Consider the following 24,373-nt stretch of genomic DNA (forward strand, 5'->3'; position numbering starts at 1 on the left):
TCCAGAATGATTCCAGATGTATCTATTTACCTTAAATTTTTAATTTTCTTCTTAATAGAAAAACATTATGAATGACAGTGCACTGTAAAAAATTATTTATTGGGTGATGACATGTAGAGTGTTTCCATTTCCTGGCTGTTGTGAATAAAGCTTCAGAGAACATGTATGATCAGACATCTATATAGTACTTATAGAGTCCTTTTGTGTGTGTGTGTGTGTGTGTGTGTGTGTGTGTGTGTGTGTGTGTGTGTGTGTGTGTGTAATTGCAAGTAAATTTTAATTGCATTTCCGTAGTGGTTAAAGGTATTGAACATTGAAAAAATATTTCTCGACATTTTGTATTTCATCTTTTGAGAATTCTAATTAGTTCTAAACACCGCTGTTTAATTGAGTTCCTTTCTTGACATTTAGGTATTTTGAGTTCTTTGCATATTCTAGAAATTAATTCACTGTCAGATGTGTAGCTGGTATTTTTTTCCCCATTCCATAGGCTGAATTTCCTCTTGCATTATAGTGTACTTCGTAGTACAGGAGTTTTTTAGCTTCATGAGATCCCATTTATCAGTTGTTGGTCCTGAAGCTGTATTACCAGAGTACTGTTAGAGTATTTTTTTTCTAGTCCTGTAAGTTGAAGCATATCCTTTATTTTCTCCTTTCACAGATTCAGGGTATCAGATCTTATGTTCAAGTCCATATTGTTTGAAGTTGAATTATGTGCAGTGTGTGAGATAAGAATCTAATTTCATTCTGCAGATACCTAAACGATTCAAACAGCACCATTTTTTGAAGATGCTGCTTTTCTCCAGTGTCTAGTTTTGGACAAAATCAGGTGGCTGTATAGGTATGGGCTTCTGTATGGGGGTCCAGTTCTAGTCTATTGATTGATGTGTCTTTTTTTATTCCAGTACTATGCTGGTTTTATTACTATAGTTCTGTAATGTAACTTAAAATCTGGGATGGTGATGCTTCTAGCAGTGTTTTCATAGTTCAGGGTCCTTTGGGATATTTTGAGTCTTTTGTGTTTCCATATTAATTTTAAGGTTCTTTTTTCAATTTCTGTGAAGAATTGCATTGAGTTTGTTTTGTTTGAGGCAAGGTTTCACAATATAGCTCTGGCTGGCCTCTAACTCATGAGATAAATAACACCTGCCACTAACTCTGGGGTGGGTTGATTAAAGGCATGTGCCACCATGCCTGACCCTTCGTTGAAATTTTGGTGGGGATTGTATTGGATGGTTTTCTCTCTCTCGATCCATGAACATGGCAGGTCTTTCTGTCTTCTGTTCTCTTCAGTTTCTTTCTTTACAGTTTTCATTCACAGGTGTTTAAGAACAAAGTCTCTTTACTTACTAGGCCAAGGTTCTGGCTCAGCTACATGTGAGGCACCAAAGATAGATTTCTAGGAAAATGTGAGTGTTTCCTTGTGAATCTCGAGCTGTAAGTGAAGAGTGGAAAACTTCAAGGCTTTCCAACTTACTAGTTGGAGGGCTTTGGAGTACAGACTACAGGGGAAATGGCTTGCTTAGAGGACAAGCTGAATTTACACTACCTTAAGTTAGTGCATTCTCCTTGCATAATGCTGCCCTTCATATCCTCTACAAGGACTGAGTTGATGGACTAATGTGTGCCCAGAGGAACTAGTCGTTAGAAAAGACAACACAAGATTTGGTGACAGTTTATCACCAGTTTCTCTGTGTCTTCTGGCAGCCTTATGGTTTCTGAGGCTGAAGAAGCATGCCTGTTCTAACAACAACTGAGGTTAAAGCTATACAGTGCAGGCCAGAATGTGCTGACGACAAGGCTGGACACAACAGCATTTACTATGGGGAGGTTCATCTGACTCCCTGAGCATGGAAGCTACTTGGAACATTCTAAACAAGCTCAATCCTGTTCCCAGTACCTCCAGCAGGCATCTTCCACAGCAGAACATTTTTGTTCCCCATCAGTTGGATTCCTGTTAGGGATGTCATGTGGTTACTAATAATTCATCATATAATGTGGATCCATAAAGATCCATTGGGGTTAGAAGTAAATAATTCTCTTAGTTACCTTAAACTATTGGATGCATTTAATTTTCATGAGATTTACTAATACTTCATTCAGATAATGAAATCTCTGACTTCCAATAACTTCAGCTACAGTTATTATGGTATTGTTTAAGTACCTCTGTATTGACCTCTGTCAGTCAAGTTTAGATCTGCATTTTTGTAGCTTCTTTGCACTTAAATTTGGTAAATGTGTAACTGGGGACCTTGGTTGATAGAACAATAGGACCATTCTTCAGCATCCTGCAGGGGTTAATATGCAAGCATGTAACATTTTTGTTCCATCTTTTGTCTTCACAGTGAGAGAAAAACGCAAGAGTCTCTTCATTAACCATGTAAGTGAAACTGCTTCCCCCTGTTTTTCCTAACGATTATACAGTATAGACTTTGGTAGGTGAAAATGCCCTATGTGTTGTTTGGTGCTTAGAAGCCTGTGACGGGTTGATGGAAAGCTGATTTGCCAGGCATTACTTGGGATTCACTCCCACCACCATGTCTCCAGATTCTTTAAGGCTGCTGTGGAAGGGAGTATTCCTGTGGACAAGACCACAGTGCTACCACACATTACACAGGCTCAAACAAAGCAAAGGTTTTTAATTTTGAACTTTTCATCTCTGCTCACACCAAATTCCTGTTTTGTAGCTTTTTTTTTATTTGTATAGTGTAGTTCCCTTCAAATAAATACATAATTGTTTTTCAAGAGCATAATTGTTTTTCTGCTTCCTCTCTGTCTTCTACACAATTGTTGTTTGTGAAACAGGGCTGCACATTTTTGTCTGTGTGCTCAAAAACAGTTTCTATGTGTGGAGAGACTAAACTTGGCCCTTTAATTTTAAAAGTATTTTCAAAATTTCCCTCTAGTGAGTACCTTGGCCATTCTGAGCAGTGTATCTCTCAGTGGGAAGTGCACAGGATGATAACAGGTACACCTACCATCTCCAGTCTTTCTCCACTACTCCCTGGCAATCTGTAACAGACCAGATATAACCACACCTCTTGTTTAAACATGTGTCTTGTTCTTTAAGAAAGAAAACTGCTACTACAAGGTAAGGAGTGATAGAGTTCTGTGAATTGCCAGAGTAAGCATGCTCTACACTCTCACTGAAAAGTGCAGTGATGAATCTGACCCAGCAGAAACTGGCTCAGGATTGTTATTCGGGATTTCTGAACTTGTAGATTCTGACATGCGTAAGGATAAAGCTGTGTGTAAGAATCTTAAGGCCATGAGAAGACACACGCTGGACCCATAGTGAAGTGGTGACTCTTCTGCAGCCGTGCTGTCTAATGTGTGCACTCCACAGAGGGCCTCTACTTCCTGTCAGGGTTATTTTTCACTTAGTTGGTTTTTCAGAATATGCTTGTGTTATGTGAGGGCATGTGAGCTGTCTCATCAGCCCTCTGTCTTCTAAAGCACTTCCCTGGCCCTCTAGATTCGTTTTCTTGTTGTTTATATTTTTTTATTTTTCTTTTAACTGACACAATAGTTTCTTTACCGTTGAAGTCTATAAGATAGTTACTAGACAGCCAGTTTTACACATCAGCAGTGGTATTGATAGTATGAATTACATCACAGATAACAACATGAAGCTGGCATAAAATAAAGCTGAGGTAGAAAGAGAAGCACTTTTTCTTTTTATTCATTAAGGCTGGATTAAATTTTGTTAAAGAAATGTGTTTTCAGGAGAACTGCAAGGCCTTTGCATTGAAGAGTGAATTTCACCATTTTTGTATCTCTTGTAGGGAAAACTAAGACTAATTCCCCCATACTCTTAACACACTGTAATTTCACTCTTGGGACTTTAAATGAGTCTCCTTGTCAACAAACCTCAACATACCCAAAGCAAAGGAAACCTAGAAAAGAGAATAAAATGAGAAAAAGAGAACCTAAACAGTAGGATATACTTAGAGTCCTACCAGGTACCACTTCCTTGGCTCTATAGGTTTGTAGCATAGAGTTGTAAAACATTTCTGGGATCACAGTGTATGGCATGAGACGCAGTGATGAAAATGGCTGAGATAGTGCCTGTGAGGAAGGGTATATTCCTGAATAAAAAAGGGTGAGTGATTGAAGCTATGCCCTCTTTTCTAGTTATTTACTTGTGGGTATACATGACTGCTTTCCCCCACGTTAGCACTTAGGTGCTAAAGAGCTCATAAGGGAAAAGCTGAAATTTCAACCAGACCCCTAAGCAGCCAATTTTAGGGCATGTCAGGAAAGAAGTTTGATTAACCAGGCTACTCTTAATAATGGCTAATGGGACAGGTGTGTTCTCATAGCTCCAATCTCCATATTTGTTTTCATATGCTCTCCACTGTGAACTTACTTGTATCCTGTGCACTCTTGGCATTTGTCTCCTGCTGAATCAATAGCCATGGGCCAGTATGTGCATATGGATTTTAGGGTGTGTGCCCCAACTCATGCTTTCCTGTGTGATTTGCCATGCTGTTGTACAGTAAAGTCAAACAGATGTTGAACTCTCATATATATTCTTGTTCCTGAATAAGGATGGCTGTGTGCTGAGTTTCTTTGTAGCAGACAACCCTGAAACGTGTGATCTTCTACCCTGTTCATAGACTTGCCTACAAATGAGCACATGAGTTCTGCTTCCTTAGGGAAAAGCTGAGTGCTGTTTAGCCATATAGAGAGTCTAGCTGCATAAAATGAGACTATCTGCAAACTGGATTAGGTCTGTACACCATTTTGTAGTTGTCTTAGGGTTTCTGTTCGTGGCTTCGTGACACCACGACCACAGGAACTCAAGGAAAACACTTAATTGGTACTGGCTTAACACAGGCTTAACGTTCAGAGATTTAGTCCATTATTTTCATGGTGAGAAACATGCAGGCAGACATGTACTTGAGAGGTAGCTCAGAGTTCTACATCTGGGTCCACAGACAGGAGGAAAAGACAGTGAGCCACTAGCCTGGTTTGAGCATCTGAAACCTCAAAGCCTGCCTAGAGTGACAAGCTTCCTCCAACAAGACCACACCTTCTAATAGTACCTCTCATTATGGAGGACATTGTCTTTCAAACCACCACATTGACTTCACAGCTTGTAACCTAAAAGTTAAGAAAAGTAGAAGGGGAGCTGGAGAAATGCCTCAGACCTTGAGAATACTTGCTGTTCTTTCAGAAGACCCAGGTTCAATTCCTGGCACCCATGTAGGAGGCTTACAACCCCTGTAGCTCTAGGGGATTTGACACCCCTTTTCTAGCCTCTTTGGGGACATACATATACATACACACAGGTACACGAAAAATAATAAGTGATCTTAAAAAAGAAAGAAGAGCAGTAGGAAGAGGGTGGGAAACACACTAACTGTTGGAATCTCTACCAAGTGTGGACTTAACAACTGACTTGGACAGTCTCCATCCCAGCTCAGCACTCAGTTACACACTTCTACTGATGAAAAACAGAGGCATAAAGAAACAAGTAGGCTAGAAACAAGTAAGCAGAGCCAAGGTTGGAACTTGTCTGTGAGTGACATTTATGCTTTTACAGGCCATTATAGGACTCAGTTTGAAATATGGATCCTAAGTAGAAATTTCAATTTGATCTTGAATTTTAGAACAACTGGTATCTTTTGTCCCTTTTTATATAACGTTATTGTTGTTTGGTTTCTCCTTTTGAGTTTCTGAAGAACCTGTGTGGTGTAATTTGCTCAGGTAATCTACAAGGAGGATGCTGCTACTCCAGAAACATGAAAGTGGTGCTATAGATGAGCCAGTGAAGACAAATGGACACGGGTCCCTCTGCTCCTAGCTAACTAATAGCAACTGTTGATGCATTGGTCCCTGTTCTCATTGCTGTGATCAAATACTTGACACATACAGCCTAAGGGGAAAAGGATGATCTTGTTTGACAGTGTGAGCATGTAGTCCATCAGGTGGGAAAGGCATGGCAGCAGGAGCTTGAGGGAGCTGATTACATTGTATGTGCTGTTAGGAAGCAGAAAGATGTGACTTGGTGCTCAGCTAACTTTTTATTTCTGTAGCCTGGCCTTTAGCCCATGCACTAATGCCACCCACAGTGAAAATACACCTTCACACCCCAATCTTGAAAACCTCACAGACATGCGCAGAAGTTTGTTTCCTAGGAGATCTTAGGTCCTATCAAGTTGACAGTCTGTTATCCACTATAGCAGAGAATGTGACCTTCTCCAGATGGAGCCATAGGCTGGAGAAGGACCAAGGAGGAATTAAAAGATTAAGAGATTTACTGCATGGGAATAGAATAGTCTGAGGGCCCCAACAGCAAGGAAACCAACCACATGACTTACAAAGATTAATATCCTAATCAGTACCTTTGTTCTAGATGTAATTAGAATGATAAATTAGGGAAAATTTTATAGCCTTGTGTAAAGATCTTTATTTAAAATGTCTTTTTTTTATAAATTTGCTGAAGTTTTGGTTTTGCTTTTCTTTGAAGTCAACTATTTCAGTACTTTTTAAAAACTAGAATGTGAAAATCTCTGATAAAAATTACAATGTTGTAGATAATTGCAGTTGGGAATCTTCCCAAAATACAATAAAACTCATACCATTTGTGTTCGCCTCATTTTTCTGATATCCTTCTGCCTCCTAGCAACAGCATATGTAATGGGAATTAATCTAAGACATTTAATGAAGTTTGGAGGAGGTGGAAAGATGACGTTCCAAGATGGGTCAGGGAGTGGGATGGACGTCCTTTCTCCTTTTCCATGTCCTTTTTAGTGCATATGTTTGGTTTGGCTTGTTTTTTGAGATAGGGTTTCTCTGTGTAGTTTTGGAGCCTGTCCTAGAACTTACTCTATAGACCAGGCTGGCCTCCAATTCACAGCTATTCTCCTGCCTCTGCCTCCTGAGTGTTGTGGTTTAATATGTGTGCTACAAATGTATTTTAAAAAGCAGGAGGCTAAACAGGAGTTATAGTGCAAAATCTTCAGAGGATGTGCTTCAACATTAAGATAGATGATTGTTCTGAAAACTTATAATAATGTTAAGTTGAAATCATGTGTCAATTAAGCAAGAGCCAAAAGAAGCTTGAAGCCTTAGTTCTAGAAGTCTTGAAAAGTGTTTTGAAGTACTAGTCTTTGTCTTCTCAAATGAATCATGATGGTTGTCCTGTTTGACTCTGGGAAGCAGTAAGAGGAAGTTGATCTGCAAACTGATTACAGCACATGTAGATAGGCTAGTATGGCTCACAGAATATTAGGTAAATGTACATCTTTCCAGGTTCTATATTAGTAAATGATGATGGTTTTTCTACTATTTGAATATAATTTAGGGTATTTTGTTATGTAATTAACACCCAATTTTGAGTGTTTCTGAAGAGTTCAGCATTATAAGGACTACACTTAAATAAACATCTTGGGGGGGGGGGGTGGTTTTTCAAGACAGGGGTTTCTCTGTGGCTTAGGCTGACCAGGCTGGTCTCAAACCTGCCTCTGCCTCCCAAATGCTTGGATTAAAAACGTGCGCCACCAACACCCAGCAATGAACATCCATATTGTCTTACCCTCCAACATTTAAAACTGAGTGTGTGTCTTGACCCTGCCTTGCTCTGACAACCTGCCGTAGATGGATGCAGGCCTTGGAGAGAGTGAGCCCAAGATGGCCATGTATTTCCTAAGCCAGGACAAGATAATCTAGGATAGTTGGACACAGGTTAGGAGAGTTTTTAACAAGGCTGCACTATAGAGAGACAATCTTTTATCACTGGCCCCTGAGCCTAGCTGCCACTTCTCCCTCAGAACCTGAGCATCTCAGCTTAGTAACTATGGCTCCTTGGGTGTGCCCTGTACCAGTTTGCTGAGCATGCTGCCTTCACTTGTGGGTGGCACAGGCTTCTTCTCTATGAGATCTAAGGTGTCACTTTGTTGCCGTCACACAGTAGGCTCCCACAGGACCCTGCGCTCATCATGGGGACACAGACTTTCTAGGCTTGGTGTAGGACTGTGAACATGTACCCCCTAAGAAACTGAGCGGCTGCCCATCTAGTGACTCAAAGCCTGAGTCCTGGCACTAGACAGAATCCAGCTGAGTGAATGCAGGTGACAGCATAACATGGTTAGTATCCTTAAGGTGAATACAAGGTGCACAGAGCACAAGGAGAGGACACAGTCCCAACAGCTATAGACATTATCGTGCAGGCAGCATGAGGAGTAGTTCTGAGGGACAAACCAAACAGAGAAGGAAAATGCCTTCAAGGTACTTATATGCAGTGTGGCTAGGTTACCTTCAAGGTAAGCAGATTCTTCCTGATGGCCTCTCCCTGATTTGGTAATTGTGACAGTGGTAAGATACATGAGATGAAGGCTAGGGTCACTTAATGTGGTGTATGTGTGCTTGTATAGGCACACTTGTTTCTTGGACCTGACTGTCGTCAGTGTTGAGATTACTAAGCAGATAGCCTTAATATCTAAAACTCAAGGTAATAACTGTATTTAGCCTTTTCAACATGCAGTCCCAACAGCTTTTATGTGCTAGTGGACCTAGTACATATATGTAAATAGTAAATTATCATGTATTATGGACATTGTGTAGAAAGATTGACTTGTTTTAGTAGTACCTCTACAGTGACCTCGTTTAGCATATTCATAATTTACTTTGTAAAATACTCATTGTTCGAAAGAAAAGTGCTCTTACTGCATTGGAGATAATCCATGCTCTGCTTCTTCCTGGTGGGTTTTCGCCTGAGTCCTCTTCTAAGCAGACGTGCCATGAGCTGGAGATTGTTCCTCTGTCACTGAGACAACTGTAACAGGGAATTCTCAGCTGTCTGCACCATTAAGCCTCTTTTTAGTAAAGCACTGTCATGGGCATTTTCTTTTGTGTTCTAGAATGTTATAGACATCCCACTTCGAAGGCATTCTTGGCATTTTTAAACATATAGTCCTGTGTACAGAAGCAGTCTCCTGCATGCCACCCTGTCCCTAACACTTACAAACATATCAAGTATTCCTCATAGTGACTATATGAAGCTATGTCTGCTATTCTCACTGCTCTAAGACAAGTAAATTCAGCTAAGAAGAGGGGGGCAAAATAACCTAGCAGGCAGGCAGTCAGTTACTTAGGGGGCAAACTCAGACTGGTGTCATAGTGTCTGTGTCCCTCTTTTATACTTAAATTTTATTTTGTTACCATTTTTGAGGTTGTTATATATGGTTACATGTTTATATCAGTCCCACTCACACTCTTCCTCCTCCCAACTATTCCCTCTCAACTTCATGACTTTCCTTAATTATTTCTCCTTTTCTCTCCCTCTCTCTTACTCCACCCGTCCCCCCCCCCCCCCCCCCCATGCGCGTGAATGCGCACGCATACACAGTATGACAGAGAAACATACACTTATATATGAATACAACCTGCTGAGTCTATTTAGTGTTGCTCATATGTATGTGTTTTTTGGGCTGACCACTTGGGATTGGATGACTTGGAACTCATCCCTGGAAAAGACTGACTCTCCCTCACTAAGCAACCATTAGTTGCCTGTTCTTCATCTAGAGGTAGGACCTTGTGAGATTTATCCCCCCTCCACCTTGGAATATCAGCTAGTTGTATCATTGTGCAAGTCTTGTTTAGATAGACATAATGTTAAGATTTCATGGGAGCACCTCTGTGTCATATATAGAAAATGTCTGTTCTTCAGCAGACGCTCTGATCTTCTGGCGTTTATAGTTTTTCTGCCCAGAACATCTTCCATGTTGTTTGTTAGTTGTGCTATAGATACAGCAACTAGGGATGGGCACCCTATCTTCAGTAGTTTTCTGTGTTTTGACCAGGTGTAAATTTCTGTGATGGCCCATCTGCTCAAAAAAAAAAAAAAAAAAAAAAAAAAATTGTTTCATTGATGATCAAGGAGAGTTACACTTATCAGTGTGGAAATAGGGATATTATATTTAGACTGGAGTTGGGAATTATACTAGTTTAGGAAATTGTCACTAGTGGGTTCTCCTCTAGGGTTCATAGCCTCACCAGCCATTAGTGTTTGGTTAAATTACAGTACCAGGCATGAATTCCCTCCTTTTGAATGGACCTCAGGTCTAATTAGATACCTGTTGGTTACCCTAAAGATAGAAATGTCACTACTACATCCTTGGCTATATCTTACTGTGCTGGTCATTGTTGTGGTTTGTAGCCAGTGTCTGCCTTGCCTCTTCCTGTCATCTTTTTACTAGCAGATTGGAACTTGCAGGGAGAGTGTATGCCACACGTGTAGAAGCATACTGTTTTGTTGTATAATTTCAGAATCATAGGGCAATAACATAAATAAAACATTTGGCTGAAGCTGAGAACTACCTAGCATATTGAATAGCATTTCAAATGTTGATGAAGCCTGAGTGAGTGTTCTGTGACTGACTCTTGAAATCACAACTAGTGCCTTGGTGCCAATCAGAGGCATTGGGAAGTTAAAGCTGGCCATGTTTTGGCCCTGTGGTCCTGATGCTGTGCTCTTAGAGGAACAGCTCAGCACACAAACCCAAACAAGGCAGCACCCCTGACACCTGGTAGGGTTCCCCTTTTAGCATGTTAGTGGCATGAGGTTTTAGGTCAAAGACAGCTTTCACTCTGAGAATTTTAAATAGTGGCTTGATGCCGATGGCACCTAATGTGACAAAGTACTCTGAAGCTGAAATTTGGGGGGTGAGGGGACTAGTTATAGAAATTATTGGTTTGGGAGTGGAATTGTTGTCATTGTAGAAGGGATGTTAGCTATAAGTTCTGGGATGCTGTGACTAAAAGCTGGTTTATCCCAGGACAGGACTGATACCTTGGTGAGAGACTAAACTGACATTTGACCCCTCAGTCTGCATATCTAGTGTGTGCTATTGCCCACCGGCTCAGAGCTAGGTGAAGGGGGGTTCAGGCTGTATTCCTTGCTGCAGGGGGAGCACTGCCCTCCCCACAGCTTCTTGGGAATTTGCATCACACTTTTGTTTTCAGGGAATTTACTAGAGAGGAAGGATCTAGAAGTAAAATACCATTTGTCTGTTGGCTTTGTTTGAATTACTAACATGTCTCTAAAGTATTTATTAGCATGATAATTGGATGCTGAATTTTATGTCAGAATCTGTTGATGCAGTAGGTAGATTTTGTTCCTGTAGCATGAAAATACCATAATTAGGGCCTTTCTTCGTTTCTTATATTTCTTAATACCATATTGCTTCAGTGTTGTAGCTACAATAGAATAGATTTTAATATCATCTCAGAATACCTTAAGGAGAATATTGATTAATTGACTGACCTGAAATGCCATGATAAACTTAATGTTGAAATCCTAACCTGAACTTTGCAACCTTTTTTAATACCCTTTCCACACACAAGCACCTAGGAGTGAGCTTGAGCTGGAGGCCTGAGAGCATACCTAATGGCCTGAGGCTAGTGCCTCTGACCCTTCTGCTGCTAACAAAATACAGCACTGCTGCTAGTGATGCACTCTAAAGCTATTTTAAAGAGCCACACAACTAAATGCTAAACAGTAAGTATTCTCAAGGGAAAATTGTGGTTTTAGCATTTTTTATATATGTCTTAAGTTGCTGCAGATTTTTATAGTTTCACTGCAGAGAAAACCTACAGATAGGAAGCAGATGTGAACATGTGGAGTAGACATCTGAGCCTTAGTTCAGGTACTTTTATCCCAGGGGGTTTTGCTAAACATAGACAGGTCAGGCAGGTGATTGTGTGATTTATAAGGGTTGGTGACAATGACACCTGCCTGTAAAAATAGTGTCAGACAAGATGAACCTTGTTTGCATGGTTTGATGATTCTTCTCCTTTCTTCCTCCCTCTTCCAACCCCCCCCCCCCCCATTACCCAGATGGAAGTCTACTAACCCTGTTTCCCAAACACTTGACAAGTATCCTCTTAGTATTCAGTTATCAATCATGGCTGTAAAGTTCATGTTGCCTATCAGAAACTGTCTTCTTGCTAAAGTTCTCCACAGAACTTGAACTTGTGTGGTCACTAAGAAACCACAATCACAGGAGCACCTGTTGCCTAAAGGTCATCTGTGCAAAAGCCCAGTCTTCCACTTCAGAATACAATGTGTCCCTAACATAAGAAATTTCCACTTAGAAATTCATGTGAATTTAAGCATATTAGGCAACAGGTTTTTTATTGATCTGAGCTGAATTATTTATGGCTCTCAAGTCAACTTTGCACCTACAAAAATGGGTACAGTGGATTCTCAACTTGATCTTACTTCATAAAAGTAAAATGCCACCTTCCCTGTATGTATTCACTAAATGTCCACTGCAGACATCCTGTTTCCAGTGGTCCCATAAAGAAGATGGGGACTAGGAGTGGTGGTGATGACTTAGTGAGGAAGAACAAGACAAATCCCAGTGTGGCCTAGTATTTCTACCCTGTTAGTAATTGTGGTGGAGTTCTTGCTAAGACATGTTTCCTTTGTGGTCTGATCTCAGAGAAAGGGTCAGGTTGTGCCTTAGTTATGGTTTCTGTTGCTGTGGTAAAATACCATGACCAAAAGCAACTTGAAGAGGGGGTTTGATCCAGCTTAAATGTCCCAATCATAGTTCTATTGCCTACTGAATTCAAGGCAGGAACCAGAGGCCATGGAGGAACACTGCTTACAGACTTGCTCCTCATGGCAAGCAAGGACTTACAGCACCCAGGGCTATCAGCCCTGGGGGTAGCACTGCCCACAATTTCCTGGGCCTTCCCACATAAATCATCAATGAAGAAAATGCTTCACAGACTTTCCCACAGTCCAATCTGGTGGAGGCCCTTCCTCAACTGATATCCCTCCCTCCAAAAGACTGCAGCTTGTATCAAGTTGACAAAACTAGCTGACACATTGCAAAATTTTAAGCCTTGTGTAACTGTTGTCATCTTGTTTTCTAGCATCCTCCAGGCCAGACATCAAGGAAGTACAGCTCCTGCTCCACCATCTTCCTAGATGACAGCACAGTCAGTCAGCCAAACCTCAAGTATACCATCAAATGGTGGGTGTGTGGACTTCTTTTTTGTTTATTTGGTTTGGGGTTTGAAGGCTTGTTTGTTTGTTTTGGTGGTGGTGTTTAAAGCCAGGATCTCTGTAACCGTGTCTGTAGGTAGACCAAGCTGGCCCTGAACTCACAGACATCTTCCTTCCTGTACCTCCCAAGTTCTGGGATTAAAGGCACGTGCCACTGTACCTGGCAAGGTTTTTGTTGTTTGTTTTGTTTAAGTTTCTCTTGTTTTATGTGTATGGGTATTTTGCCTGTATAAATGTTTGTAATATGTGAATACAGTGTTCTTGGAGGCCAGAAGAAGGAATCAGACCCCCTGGGACTGGAATGTTGTGAACTGCCTTGTGGGTACTGGTCATTGAACCCTGGCTCCTCTGGAAGAACAAGCAGTGCTTTTAACCACTGATGTTCAGACTTCTTTCCCTCACCAAAAAGCTTTTTATAGGACCTGGGAGAGTAGAAACATGTGGGTCACTGACACTTAAGAATTTTTTTTAAGTGACTGTGAATATTAAGATATTTGTGCATATTTCTACTTATATAAAGAAACTAGCGTCTTTACCTTACTTTAGTGATGTCCTAAAATATGTTCATTATTTTGTGTTTATATATGTACAGTTTTGCCCTTTCAATTTTGACTGAATCCATGCCAGCACAGAGCCAATGGTGTTTTGACTTGTTTAAATGAAATGAGACTTCCTCCCTCCAAAACCCAGATGGGGACTTAGGCTATGCTGAAAGTAGGATAGTCTAATCATGATCTTCTTCGCAGTTGGGGGGGGGTGGGGATTTAGGTTGTAGTATCCTTCTATATTTGGCCTCAGATCCTGATCTGAGGAAAAATGGAGGAAATTACATTTCCTTCCTTCCTTCCTTCCTTCCTTCCTTCCTTTCTTCATTTAAAGAAGCAAAGAGCTATTTTCTCTGTACTGTCCTGTCCCCATCAGCACAGTGACAGCAGCCAGGCCTGCCAGAGGTCTCAGAGCCTTTTTATATTAGGGTCTGAATATCAATAACTTTACTGAAAATCTGGGACATTTTATATCTGTTTAAGAAAGTACACATCTAATAACAACCCATATTATCATAAAAATTGCTAAAATTACTACCTATAAAGGGTTCTGTTTTCATGAACCAAGTTTTCTGAGTTGGAGGCACAATTTATGATTGTATGTGACAGTCACTGCCTTAGTCCAGGTATTGAGGACTGTAACTAGTTTCCATGGTCAGTGTCTTAGTCCTGTAAGGGGGAAACTGAGGCCCTTGATCAAGCATAGGGTTCCTTTCCCTCAATGCCCCAGCACTTAGGCATGGGGTGATGGCCAGTGAGCATAATTTGAGATGGTCACCATGGGAACTGGGAAGAGATCATCATAGCATATAGTATAATTATCTGAGTGACCTCTCCTAGTGCATTCATTTCTTAGGATGGAGCTCACTGCTAGGAGATGGACAGTACAGAACCTTTTAGAAATAAGTAGTCCTTGGAAGTGGGGAGTGGGGGAGGCCTGAAGATTTCTGTGCCCTGTGGTTTGGGGCAGTTGTTTAAGCTCTGAGGAACCTGGAGTGAAATCTACCAGTTCCCATTGAATCCTAGATCAGATGAGAGTAGAATGGAGTGTATCCGAGGTAGTGTGAGCTCTTCAAGTTCACAGAGAGATCTAACCAAGCTCTCTACTTCCTGCCCTTAGGTTACTTAATATTACCACTGGTTATGAAACAGATACTAGGAACCTGGTGGGAAAACCAGGTGACATATCTGAGAGGTTCAAGTACCTGGTTATAGTTGTGGATTCATTCACATAAGTTGTCAATGGAGGTCACCTGGAGGCTTAACTTTGTAATATATACATTCTGGAGGCATCTGCCTGGGGGTGTGGCTTAGAAAACTGAACTTTGAAACCACTTCTGGGAGGGTCTTATAGGTAGCCAAGGGTGAAGATTCTATATTTAAGGGATGTCTGTCTTTTTCCCTCTCCAACATCTCTTTAACTTAGACATTTTATCTAAACCCCCTAAACTTGAAATTCCTTCAGTTACTGCTTCAGTTGCTGTAAAAGGTATCCTCTTTTGAAATGGGCTCTGGGAAGTAGGTTGGGCCATTGGAATCCTCTACAGGTACAGGCTTCTTATTTATGATCAAGGAGACGGAGTGCTCAAAAACTAGAGGGAGTAGCTAACCTGATGAGTTCTCTAGACAGTAGCTCTGCACCATAAGAGAGATGCTTAGAAGAAAAGAAGAAGCAGTGAAGGTCGACAAAGCAGCCAGATTTCAGCCCCACACCACTTCTTATAACCTTACGGTCACCTACTAAAAGAACATCCCATTCATTTTTCTGATTCTCTGTCTCTCTTAAGTCCAAGACTCTTTCAATCTTTTGTCATTGAATTGATCAAACATTATTAAGAACTTTTTTTTTTTTTGGATATTCTGAATATCTTGGGCAGAACATGGATTTCCTAAGCCAGCTGCTGTTCCTTTGAGAGAGTACTCTGAGTTCTAAACCCCTGGTTCATAAACTGATTTGATGTGACAACACTCCTGTAAGTTGGGGATTGTTTGAGTTGGCAAGAAAGTTCAAATTTTGCTGGGGCCAGGATGACTAGAGGTTTGGGGATGAGTCTATCAGGGAGAAGTGGATAGGTGAACTCTACTGGGGGGATAGGCTGGAGGGTCAGTGTGAGGCCAACAGTAGGACAAGTGAAAAGTGACCTTGTACTTCCAGTGAATATAGTCCTTCCTTTGAAGTTGGATTCCCTGTCACTGCTTTAAATGCCAAGTCTGTGGTATGGAGCTGAACTTTCCAGTCTCCACACCTCCATAGCCAGCTCCTCACATTAAATCCTAGAACAATCACAAATGATGGCTCAAGAGGAGTACAGGGAACCTGGGAATTCTTTTGTTCCACTGTTCATGCCTCGCTCACATGGTCATTTATGACAGCTGCCTCTTGACTGATCACAAGAGGTCTTAGGGTGCCATCTACTCTGCTCATACAGCTCTGGCTAACAAGTCATGTGTGCTGCCAGCAGTTACAAATCTGTTTTATTTAGCCAGTGTCTCTAATTCCATTGGCCATATGGAAAGAAACATTGGGACCAAACTATTAACTAGATTCTCCTAAATCATTTGGTATCTTTGAGGTTACTGTCACCACATTGTAACTACTTGATAACTAAGCAGTAGTTTCCTTCTCTCCAAAGATGATGCATTAGAAGGAAAGGGCACAACTCTTATACAGGGCAGAAATCCTGATCTGCTGTTTGAACCTGATGTCTCATTTAGAATTAGGGTCTGTGATAGGGGTATGAATATATGAGAAGATACTCTGGAAACATTATTATCTTAACTCTGAAGCCCTATCAGCATAGTCATACCTTTAGAAATTTTAGGAAGAAGGACTTGTTACCCCGTGGTCCTGAGTATCCTCATACCTACCTGAATTCATGTAAGTCATTAGGTCTGAGAAGAGATGTGAGTCGTAATATAAGCCAGTCCCAGGGCCTGTCTGGTTCAGTCTCAGTAAGTCCAGTACACACCCAAGCTTCTTGGAGATCTCAGAGCTGACTTAGGTCTCTGTTGTTGCCCCTCTCATCATCTTTGCCTCTGGTGGTTTCTTGATGGGCCATTTCTGTTCTCTGAGAACCAGAGCACACTGTAAATGATCTGTATTGTTAAAGCTAGGAATATAACTTGGAGTCCGTTTTCTACTTTTTGGTTTCTCGAGACAGGGTTTCTCTGAGGCTTTGGACCCTATCCTGGAATTAGCTGTTATAGATCAGGCTGGCCTCAAGCTCACAGAGATCCGCCTGCCCTCTGCCTCCAGAGTGCTGGGATTAAAGTGGCCACCACCACCGCCCAGCTATTTTTCTACATTTTTAAAGTGAGGCAAAGGAATAGAAGAATTTTAAACAATTATTTCCTAAAGGTGGCCAGTCACGATCATAACTATGCCATTTTCTATTCAGAAGGAAAAGGTTTTATCAAAGTATTCAAGGTTAGTGAATCTGAAGCGAAGGACACTGGTGAGGAGTATATTCATCATGCTCTGGCAAGATACTTAGCAGTATGTTTTGGGAGGCCCCAGCAACCAAGTGATTCCATTATAGGATGTTTTCCTGTAAAAAGAATATAGCCATAGTTTTACAGATATTTGTGAGTCTGTTTATTATGATGTGAATTAATTACTGAATATTACATATAATTTAAATATTCAGTCACAGAGAATGATTATTCAACAATCAAATAATGAAATGTAACTAGCAGCTTTTAAAATCATGTTCATTAGGAATATTTCCTAAGGTAAGAAAAGCATTAAAATGGCAATCTAAGCATAGGATGCCAGCCTCTTTGTTTATACACATATAGGTAGAAATAGTAACTGTATAGCTCAAAATGATAGTAGTTATTTAGGGGAAAGAGATTGTTTTCTTTTGTTTTGAGACAAAGTCTTTGTACCCATGCTGGCCTAGAAATCTCCATTCTCCTGCTCCCAAGTGATAGGATTATAAGTGTTCACCACCATCCTTGCTAAAAGACAACTTTGTTTTAAAGTCGTTTCCCCGCTAGTATTAGGAATCAAACACAAGACCACATACATGCTAGGCAAGTACTCTGCCATTGAACCACATCTTAACTCAGATTTTCTTTAAGCTTTTTGTATTTTCCAAAATTTCTGTGTTGAATATATTACATTTTACATTTAGAAAGAAAAATCGAGGGAAATGGATGTTTATTGTATTCTAGTATTTGAAAGTTTAGACAGTTTAAGATAGTGCCCTAGGTTAAGTTACACCACCATTTCAGAAAGTGAGTGGTGCATAGCTTGCCAAGATGGTGTGTGAGAGGACTAGCAACCACTGTTTGTGCTACTCATTATTCTTTTATTCGTGTGTGTGTACATACAAGTATGTATGTATGTATGTATGTATGTATGTATGTATGAGTAGGCAGTGAATTGGCGGTTTCTAAAATAGGTTTAATTTGTCGCAGTTTTATGTAGTACCTGAACTTTAAAAGTGAGGACACAAAAACATCTGATAGAAAAGCTATAACTTCCCATTGTTACCCTATTATTTCCAAGATAATCTGACAATTCAGTGGGGGGGGGTGACACGACCAGAGGGACTTAATATGGAGGTATATTCTGATCAGCCCTGTGAATGAAATAGGGCTTTACAGGTGGACTGTGTGGCTTTTAATTAAATTTAGTGATCACTGCCTGATAGTGCCGAGTCCATTAAGTGATGAGTGTGTTTATAGAACATTGAATTCCTGTGTTTTTATTTTACAGTGTTGCTCTTGCGATCTATTACCACTCAAAAACAGGTATGTGGACACTTAATTCTGTGCTAAAAAAGTATCACATTTCGTCTTGTAATGGTTTTCCTGTTCTTTAGCCTTGAATTTATATTCTTAACTCCTGTTTTGATAGACGCTTGTAAAGATCAATACATCAGAGTGCCAGGGACGAGTAAGGCTACTTCTGGACCAGGAGCACCACATATGGTGATTGTGGTGGCAGCTGACTTCTTGAGAAGGGCTCAGATTCCTCTGTACTGGTTATTTCTCTATAACCAGCATTTTGTGTTTTATAAAATGTTAGGTTTGGTTGAATTTAGTTGAGAAAATTCAGTTTGACAAAACTGATAGAAGTTTCTCAAATGAAAGTACTCTTGCAATGGTTCTATTTGAAAAGTCAGGTAAAACTGAATTTTTTAAAATTCTTTCCTCCAAAATTTTAATATGAAGTATTTAAGTGCATATGAAAAAGTGAGTTAGCAATTTAAGAGTTCTTCTTGCTGCCCAAGCACAAAGACCGGAGAGTATAGTGGCTCTTAGCACCCATATTATGCAGCAGAAAATGCCAAGTTAGTTCCCATTCCAAGAGAGACCATGACTCTTCTGGCCCCCTTGGGGACAACTCCACATGTGGGCATACTCTCACACACAAATACACTTACTGACACATTTTCAAAGTAGAGAATATAGGGGGCTGGAGATAAAATTTAGTACTAAACAGTTTTCACTACTCTTGCAGAGGAAAGGACCTAAGTTTGGTTCTCAGGATCCCCATTGGGCAGTTCACCTTCTAGCTCACAAACTCCAGCTCCAAGTGCATATGATGCCTTAGGCCTCTGCATAGTCACCTCTGTTCACATGTACATATACCCAGACACACAGGCATAATTAAAAATAATAAAAATAAATTTTAAAAAAAAAGAAGAAAAATGTAGTAATTCATATATTTAGCACCAAAGCTTTTGCTTCAGGTCTGGGGCATTAAGCCATATCTGTAATTCATCCTTCCAAAAATGTTTTCCCTGGTAGTGAGGAATCTGATAGACCTCTGCAGAGTATGAAGTATAAGTTGTTTCAGGTTTTATTTTAAAATGTACAAACTTCTTTTCAATGATTTCCTTTTATTGAGCTTTTTCAAAGCACCCTCTTAGAATTTCATAGGCACAGGCAACTTAATCACAGTCATATTTCAGTAATTAATGTGTGTGGATATAGCCATACTATTAAGTACAAAACTAGTTTGAGAACAGGAAGGGCCACCAAACAGCAAGACAGACCTCATAACTACTCAGGCTTTTCACACATGAGGAGAGTTTTGGGGCCATGGAGTGCAACATAGATGGCAGCTTCTGAGGAGCAGTATTAGAGAAACACTAGCTGTACCAAAGCAAACACCTGTAAGGTATGTTCTGCAGCAGATTTTCCTGTGCTGTAATTGTGATTGATGTGCATTGTGGCTCCACAGAGTTTTGGATGAAGGCAAGCTGCACAGCCTTGGCATCTAACTGCATGGATGGATTCTGTGCTGTCATTTCTTGGTACACATTCAAACTTTGAAAACACTGAAGTTACATGTAAGACCAGTAGTGACACTCAGATATGCTTTAAACCAACTTTCCATGAGTGTCTTTTAAGACATTTCTTGGTTCTTGTTTTGGGGCTGAGAATTGAGCCAAGAGTTCCATGGATGTTCAGCCTGCCCTCTGCCAGTGAAGTACATCCCAAGATTTGGACTAGCTATAGATGTTAGTAACAAGCAGCTTTATTAGTGCTTGCTCAGATTTCTATTGTCAGTCTTTGCATGAATTTGTAGTTTAAATAACAGATATGAGAAGTGTTACTTTTATCGTTTACATTATACAGATAATGAAATTGAGGCACAGAAAGTGTATGCTTGGTCATGTTCTGTTGACTCTGAAGAGACAAGGTGACCACAGCAGCTCTTAGAAGGCATTTTACAGGGGCTGGCTTAAAGAGATTTAATCTATTGTCATCATGATGGGGGGCATGTGGGTAATTGTTCTGGCAGACATGGTGCTGGAGAGATAGCTGAAAGTTCTACATCAGGATTAGCAGGGAACAGAAAGAAAAAAAGACATACTGTGCCTTACAAGTGTTGAAGCCCCAAAGCCCACCCCTTGCCCACCACCGGTGATAACTTTTTTCAACAAGGCCACACCTACTTCAGCAAGATCGTGCTTCCTAATCCATATCAGTGGTAGTGCTACTCCTAATGACCAAGCATTCCAGTCTGGGAACCTGTTGGGGCCATTGCTATTCAAACAACCTCAGAGATTCAATAAAACCTTAAAAACTGGCAGGTAGTCAGTTGGGAATTTAGGAGTTGAGCCCTGTCTACTTACTACCCATGACCTTTAATCCCTCTGTTCTTATAGATGTTGATAAATGGAGTCAAAGGTGAGGTTGAGTGGAGAAAGAATAAAGTTAATTTGATTAATCTGGAGGTAGAATCCTGAACCTTTCTGGGGGCAGGACGGTATGTCTTGTCTGTAGACTTTGTCGTGCACAGCCTCTAAACAGTCCTGTGGGGCTAGCCATGTATCTGTCAGCTGGAAGGATGTAGTACTTGATTCACCTGAAATACATGGTTTGGTAAGATAAGGGAAGGGGGAAACAGTATACATTAAATTTTTTGTCACATTAGCTTAAGTTCTTAATCTTTCCTTCCTTGCTTTCTGTTCTCCTCTCTTTTGGAGTTACTCCACCTGGCTGTCATGTTGTGGCTCAAGTCTCAGGCTTCATCAATACTAGACAGTATTGTTACCAACTCCTTCCTACATTCACATCCCATCATTCACATTCTTAATTTATTTTCCAATTTCTTTTGGCAAATTTTTTCTCTGGCATGCTGCATGTTTTTAAGTGATTCCCATTCATCAGGAAAAACTGAATAGCCCTCTTGGTGGTGTAGCGTGCTGGCCAGGCTTTTGAATGTTTGCCACAGGAAAGTAGGGGTCTGCTGACTCTTAATGGCTGGGGACATGGCCAGAGGCAGTGCAGCCTGTGGTACACACAGGCTTTCAGTTTCATGATAGGACTGGACCTTTCTTTCCCTTGGAGTTTATCTATTCTCTTACTGCCAGGCTCTTGTGTACAGGGCACGGGTAGGTAGATGCTCAGAACTTTTGTTAGTTTCTATACCTGTTGCTGGAACAGACTTGTTGGGCTTTTATAGAGATGTTAAATTTATAAAGCATAAATTAGAATGGTTTTTGTTTGTTTGTTTGTTTTTATAAATTAGAATTTTAACATGATAGATAGATATATTTAGGGAGTAGGTCAGTAAACCTGGTGTTCCAGAGCTGAGCCTTTATACGCATACTAAAAATTATGTGATATTACCTTTAAAATCACTGTGGGGTTGTTTATTTGTTTGCTTGGTTTTTTTTTTTCAACTTGACATAGCTAGAGTAATCTGCTAAAATAGAACCTCAATTGAAAAAAAAAATGTCTCTATCAGATTAGCTTATAGGAAGGTATGTGGGGGTATTTTTTTGATTGAAAGTTGATATGGGAGGGCCCATCTGACTGTAGGCATTTCCATCCCTGGAGTGAGTAGTCTTAAGTTATATATTTAAAAAAAAATCAAAATAGGCAAATAGCATTCCTTCATGGTTTCTGCTTCCTTCCTCCGTGGTCCTGCCTTGAATTTCTGCCTCAAATTCCTCAGTGATCAACTGTGATCAGAACATGTAAGCCAGAGGTCCTTTTCTCTTCAAAGTGCTTTTGATATCTTATCACTGCAGGTAGAAAAACAAGATAGGACTTACAACAGTTGTGGCTTTTAAACTAAATTTGTGAACAAAACTCAAATTATATTAACAGCAGATCTGTGGCTGATGAGATGAGATGTGCTCTGTACTCCAAGGCTCTGGAGTTGAAGCCAGGAGCCCAGCAGCCTCTACCAAGAAGTAGACTAGAGTCGGACATCTCAAAAGCACTTTTATAGGTCAGAGGCCCACAAGAGCCAAACTGCTTACACCCTAGGCTGGAGTCTTTAGTGTTATGTAGACTAGAAGCTAACAACTCAAGGCACTGTGTGGATCAGAGAGTCAGCAACCTAAAACATTATACAGATGAAAGGCCAGCATCTCAAACCACTACATCGCAGAAACCAACAGCTCAAAGCCCCATACATCGAAGCCATCACCTCAAGGATCTGTAGACAGCATGCCAGCAGTGATCCAAAGTGCTCTGTAGACCACAACCCAGTAGCCCAAAGCAGTGTATGAACCTGAGGCTAGCAGCCCAAAATACTATACACACAGGAGTCAACATCCTAAGGTGCTATGTGAACCAGAGGCCACAACCCTAGTTGCTATGTAGACCCATGGCTGGCAGCCTTGTCTACTCTCAGGACTAGTTCTTCTAAACTTTTATCCATTCACAGCCTTCTGGTTTTATAAACGAATATACAAATGCACATATGCTGATAAGAGAATTTATACAATGTAAAACAGTTTTGCCATTTATTAAAAAACAAAATTGCAGGCTTGTGAGATGGGTGTGCTTGTTTAATTTAATGAAGAAACTTTAGCTGAATGTAGGACACAGGGACTTTTGAGTTTTTCTGGATTTACTGATACTTTCATAATTTTTAATGCAGAGGATGCTGTTTCACATATATACCCAATATAAAATGGCAGAAGTATGTTTAGGGGATTTCAGAAATGGCTAGAAATTCTGTCCTTTTCCGTGTCGAATTTAATGAGTGATGGTTTATGAAATTCAAGTCAGCAATTCAAAAAGCTGCATTTATAAGATAAGATATTCTAACACACTATAATCCAGAAATGTTCATTTTGAGTGCTTCCATGCATAGAAATGACAGTAGGAAAATACTAAAATATTGTATTTTTTATATAATTAAATAGTATGCTTCTATAAGGTCAGATACCTTTGTATATACAGTAAAATCTTCTATGATCTCAAGTCCCAGCAGGAGTGTTTCAGCCAGTGTGGCTACAAGGGTACAGTATGCATACAGTGTGTTCAGAACAAAAGCTGTAGTTCTGTCACATGATTCAATACAAGTAAGTGCTGCTGGAGATGCCTCAAATTCATTTCCTTAGTTACTGGAATTATTGGTGGGTATTGTGACCATTTGGTCGATCTACATTTCGTGCTGCATGTCACGTTCCTCACCCCACCCCCAGACTGCTTCATATCAACCACCATATGGTTACCAAAAGTTAGGGGGGCAAGTGTTAAAATTAAATCATTTTAGATTTAGAGTGAAGGTTCATGAGGAGGGAAGGTGGAAAATTGTGAAAGCAGTGGAATACAGATTTTAAAAAAATAAAAAGTAGGTTGGTTAAAGCCAACATTTTCCTTAATTCACGAGAGGTTTTTAATCTCTGGATTCAACAACAAAAAAATGATTAAATGCTGTACCTGAGAAAAATGATTCATTATTTACAGGAAATAACCAACAGTGTCTCTTAAATTTAGCAATTTCTGTCTGTTGAACTGATATTGCTTTGTTTCTTTTTGAATGGCATTTATTCTGCAGAAAGTAAACTCTGATTTCTATTGCTTTCCTCACCAGGGACCCAGATGGAAGGATGCTCTTAAGATATTTTTGATGAAAACCTCCACCCTCTTTGAGGTAATTGCCCTCTTGTGTTTCGCATGAGATGATCTAGTTAGTTGTCTCTTGCTCCTGTCCACGTGGCAGTCATCCCAAGCTTCTTTTTCTTAGAAATCCAGTGCCACCAGATTATGACAAACACAACCCAGAGCAGAAGCAGATTTACCGGTTCGTTCGGACACTGTTCAGTGCTGCTCAGCTGACAGCTGAATGTGCCATTGTCACCCTGGTGAGTATGAATAGCAAACTCTTATCAGGTGACCCTGGGTAAACTTGGTGGGGGAAGTTTTCTGTGTCTGCTGTGAACTTTGTGTCTTTGGGAGTGTAAGGTGTTCCAAAGAGTCCCCTTCTAAAGACACGTGTGAGGGTCAGCTCCAGCCAATCAGTGCTAATGTTTTCAGGGCTGATGTAGGTAGTATGGACCAAGAACAACCTCTCTCAATGTTTAGTTTCTTTTTGTTC

At 40.4% G+C, this 24,373-nt stretch overlaps 1 protein-coding gene across 1 annotated transcript in view; it reads left to right on the plus strand.

Annotated features, from left to right (window-relative positions):
- LOC127214102 (cyclin-Y-like) overlaps positions 1 to 24,140 on the plus strand; it is a gene marked incomplete at its 3' end in the record, with an annotated part of 82,988 nt that extends 58,848 nt beyond the window's left edge. Inside the window, exons 5-9 of the mRNA XM_051174435.1 lie at positions 2,346 to 2,380; positions 12,892 to 12,992; positions 18,293 to 18,327; positions 20,697 to 20,718; positions 24,023 to 24,140. Coding sequence (XP_051030392.1) covers positions 2,346 to 2,380; positions 12,892 to 12,992; positions 18,293 to 18,327; positions 20,697 to 20,718; positions 24,023 to 24,140 — 311 coding nt within the window. The remainder of the gene's footprint in view (positions 1 to 2,345; positions 2,381 to 12,891; positions 12,993 to 18,292; positions 18,328 to 20,696; positions 20,719 to 24,022) is intronic.
- Positions 24,141 to 24,373: the final 233 nt, after the last annotated feature.

This window comes from Phodopus roborovskii, unplaced genomic scaffold (genome assembly GCF_943737965.1).
Source record: "Phodopus roborovskii unplaced genomic scaffold, PHOROB, whole genome shotgun sequence".
Lineage (NCBI taxonomy): Eukaryota > Metazoa > Chordata > Mammalia > Rodentia > Cricetidae > Phodopus > Phodopus roborovskii.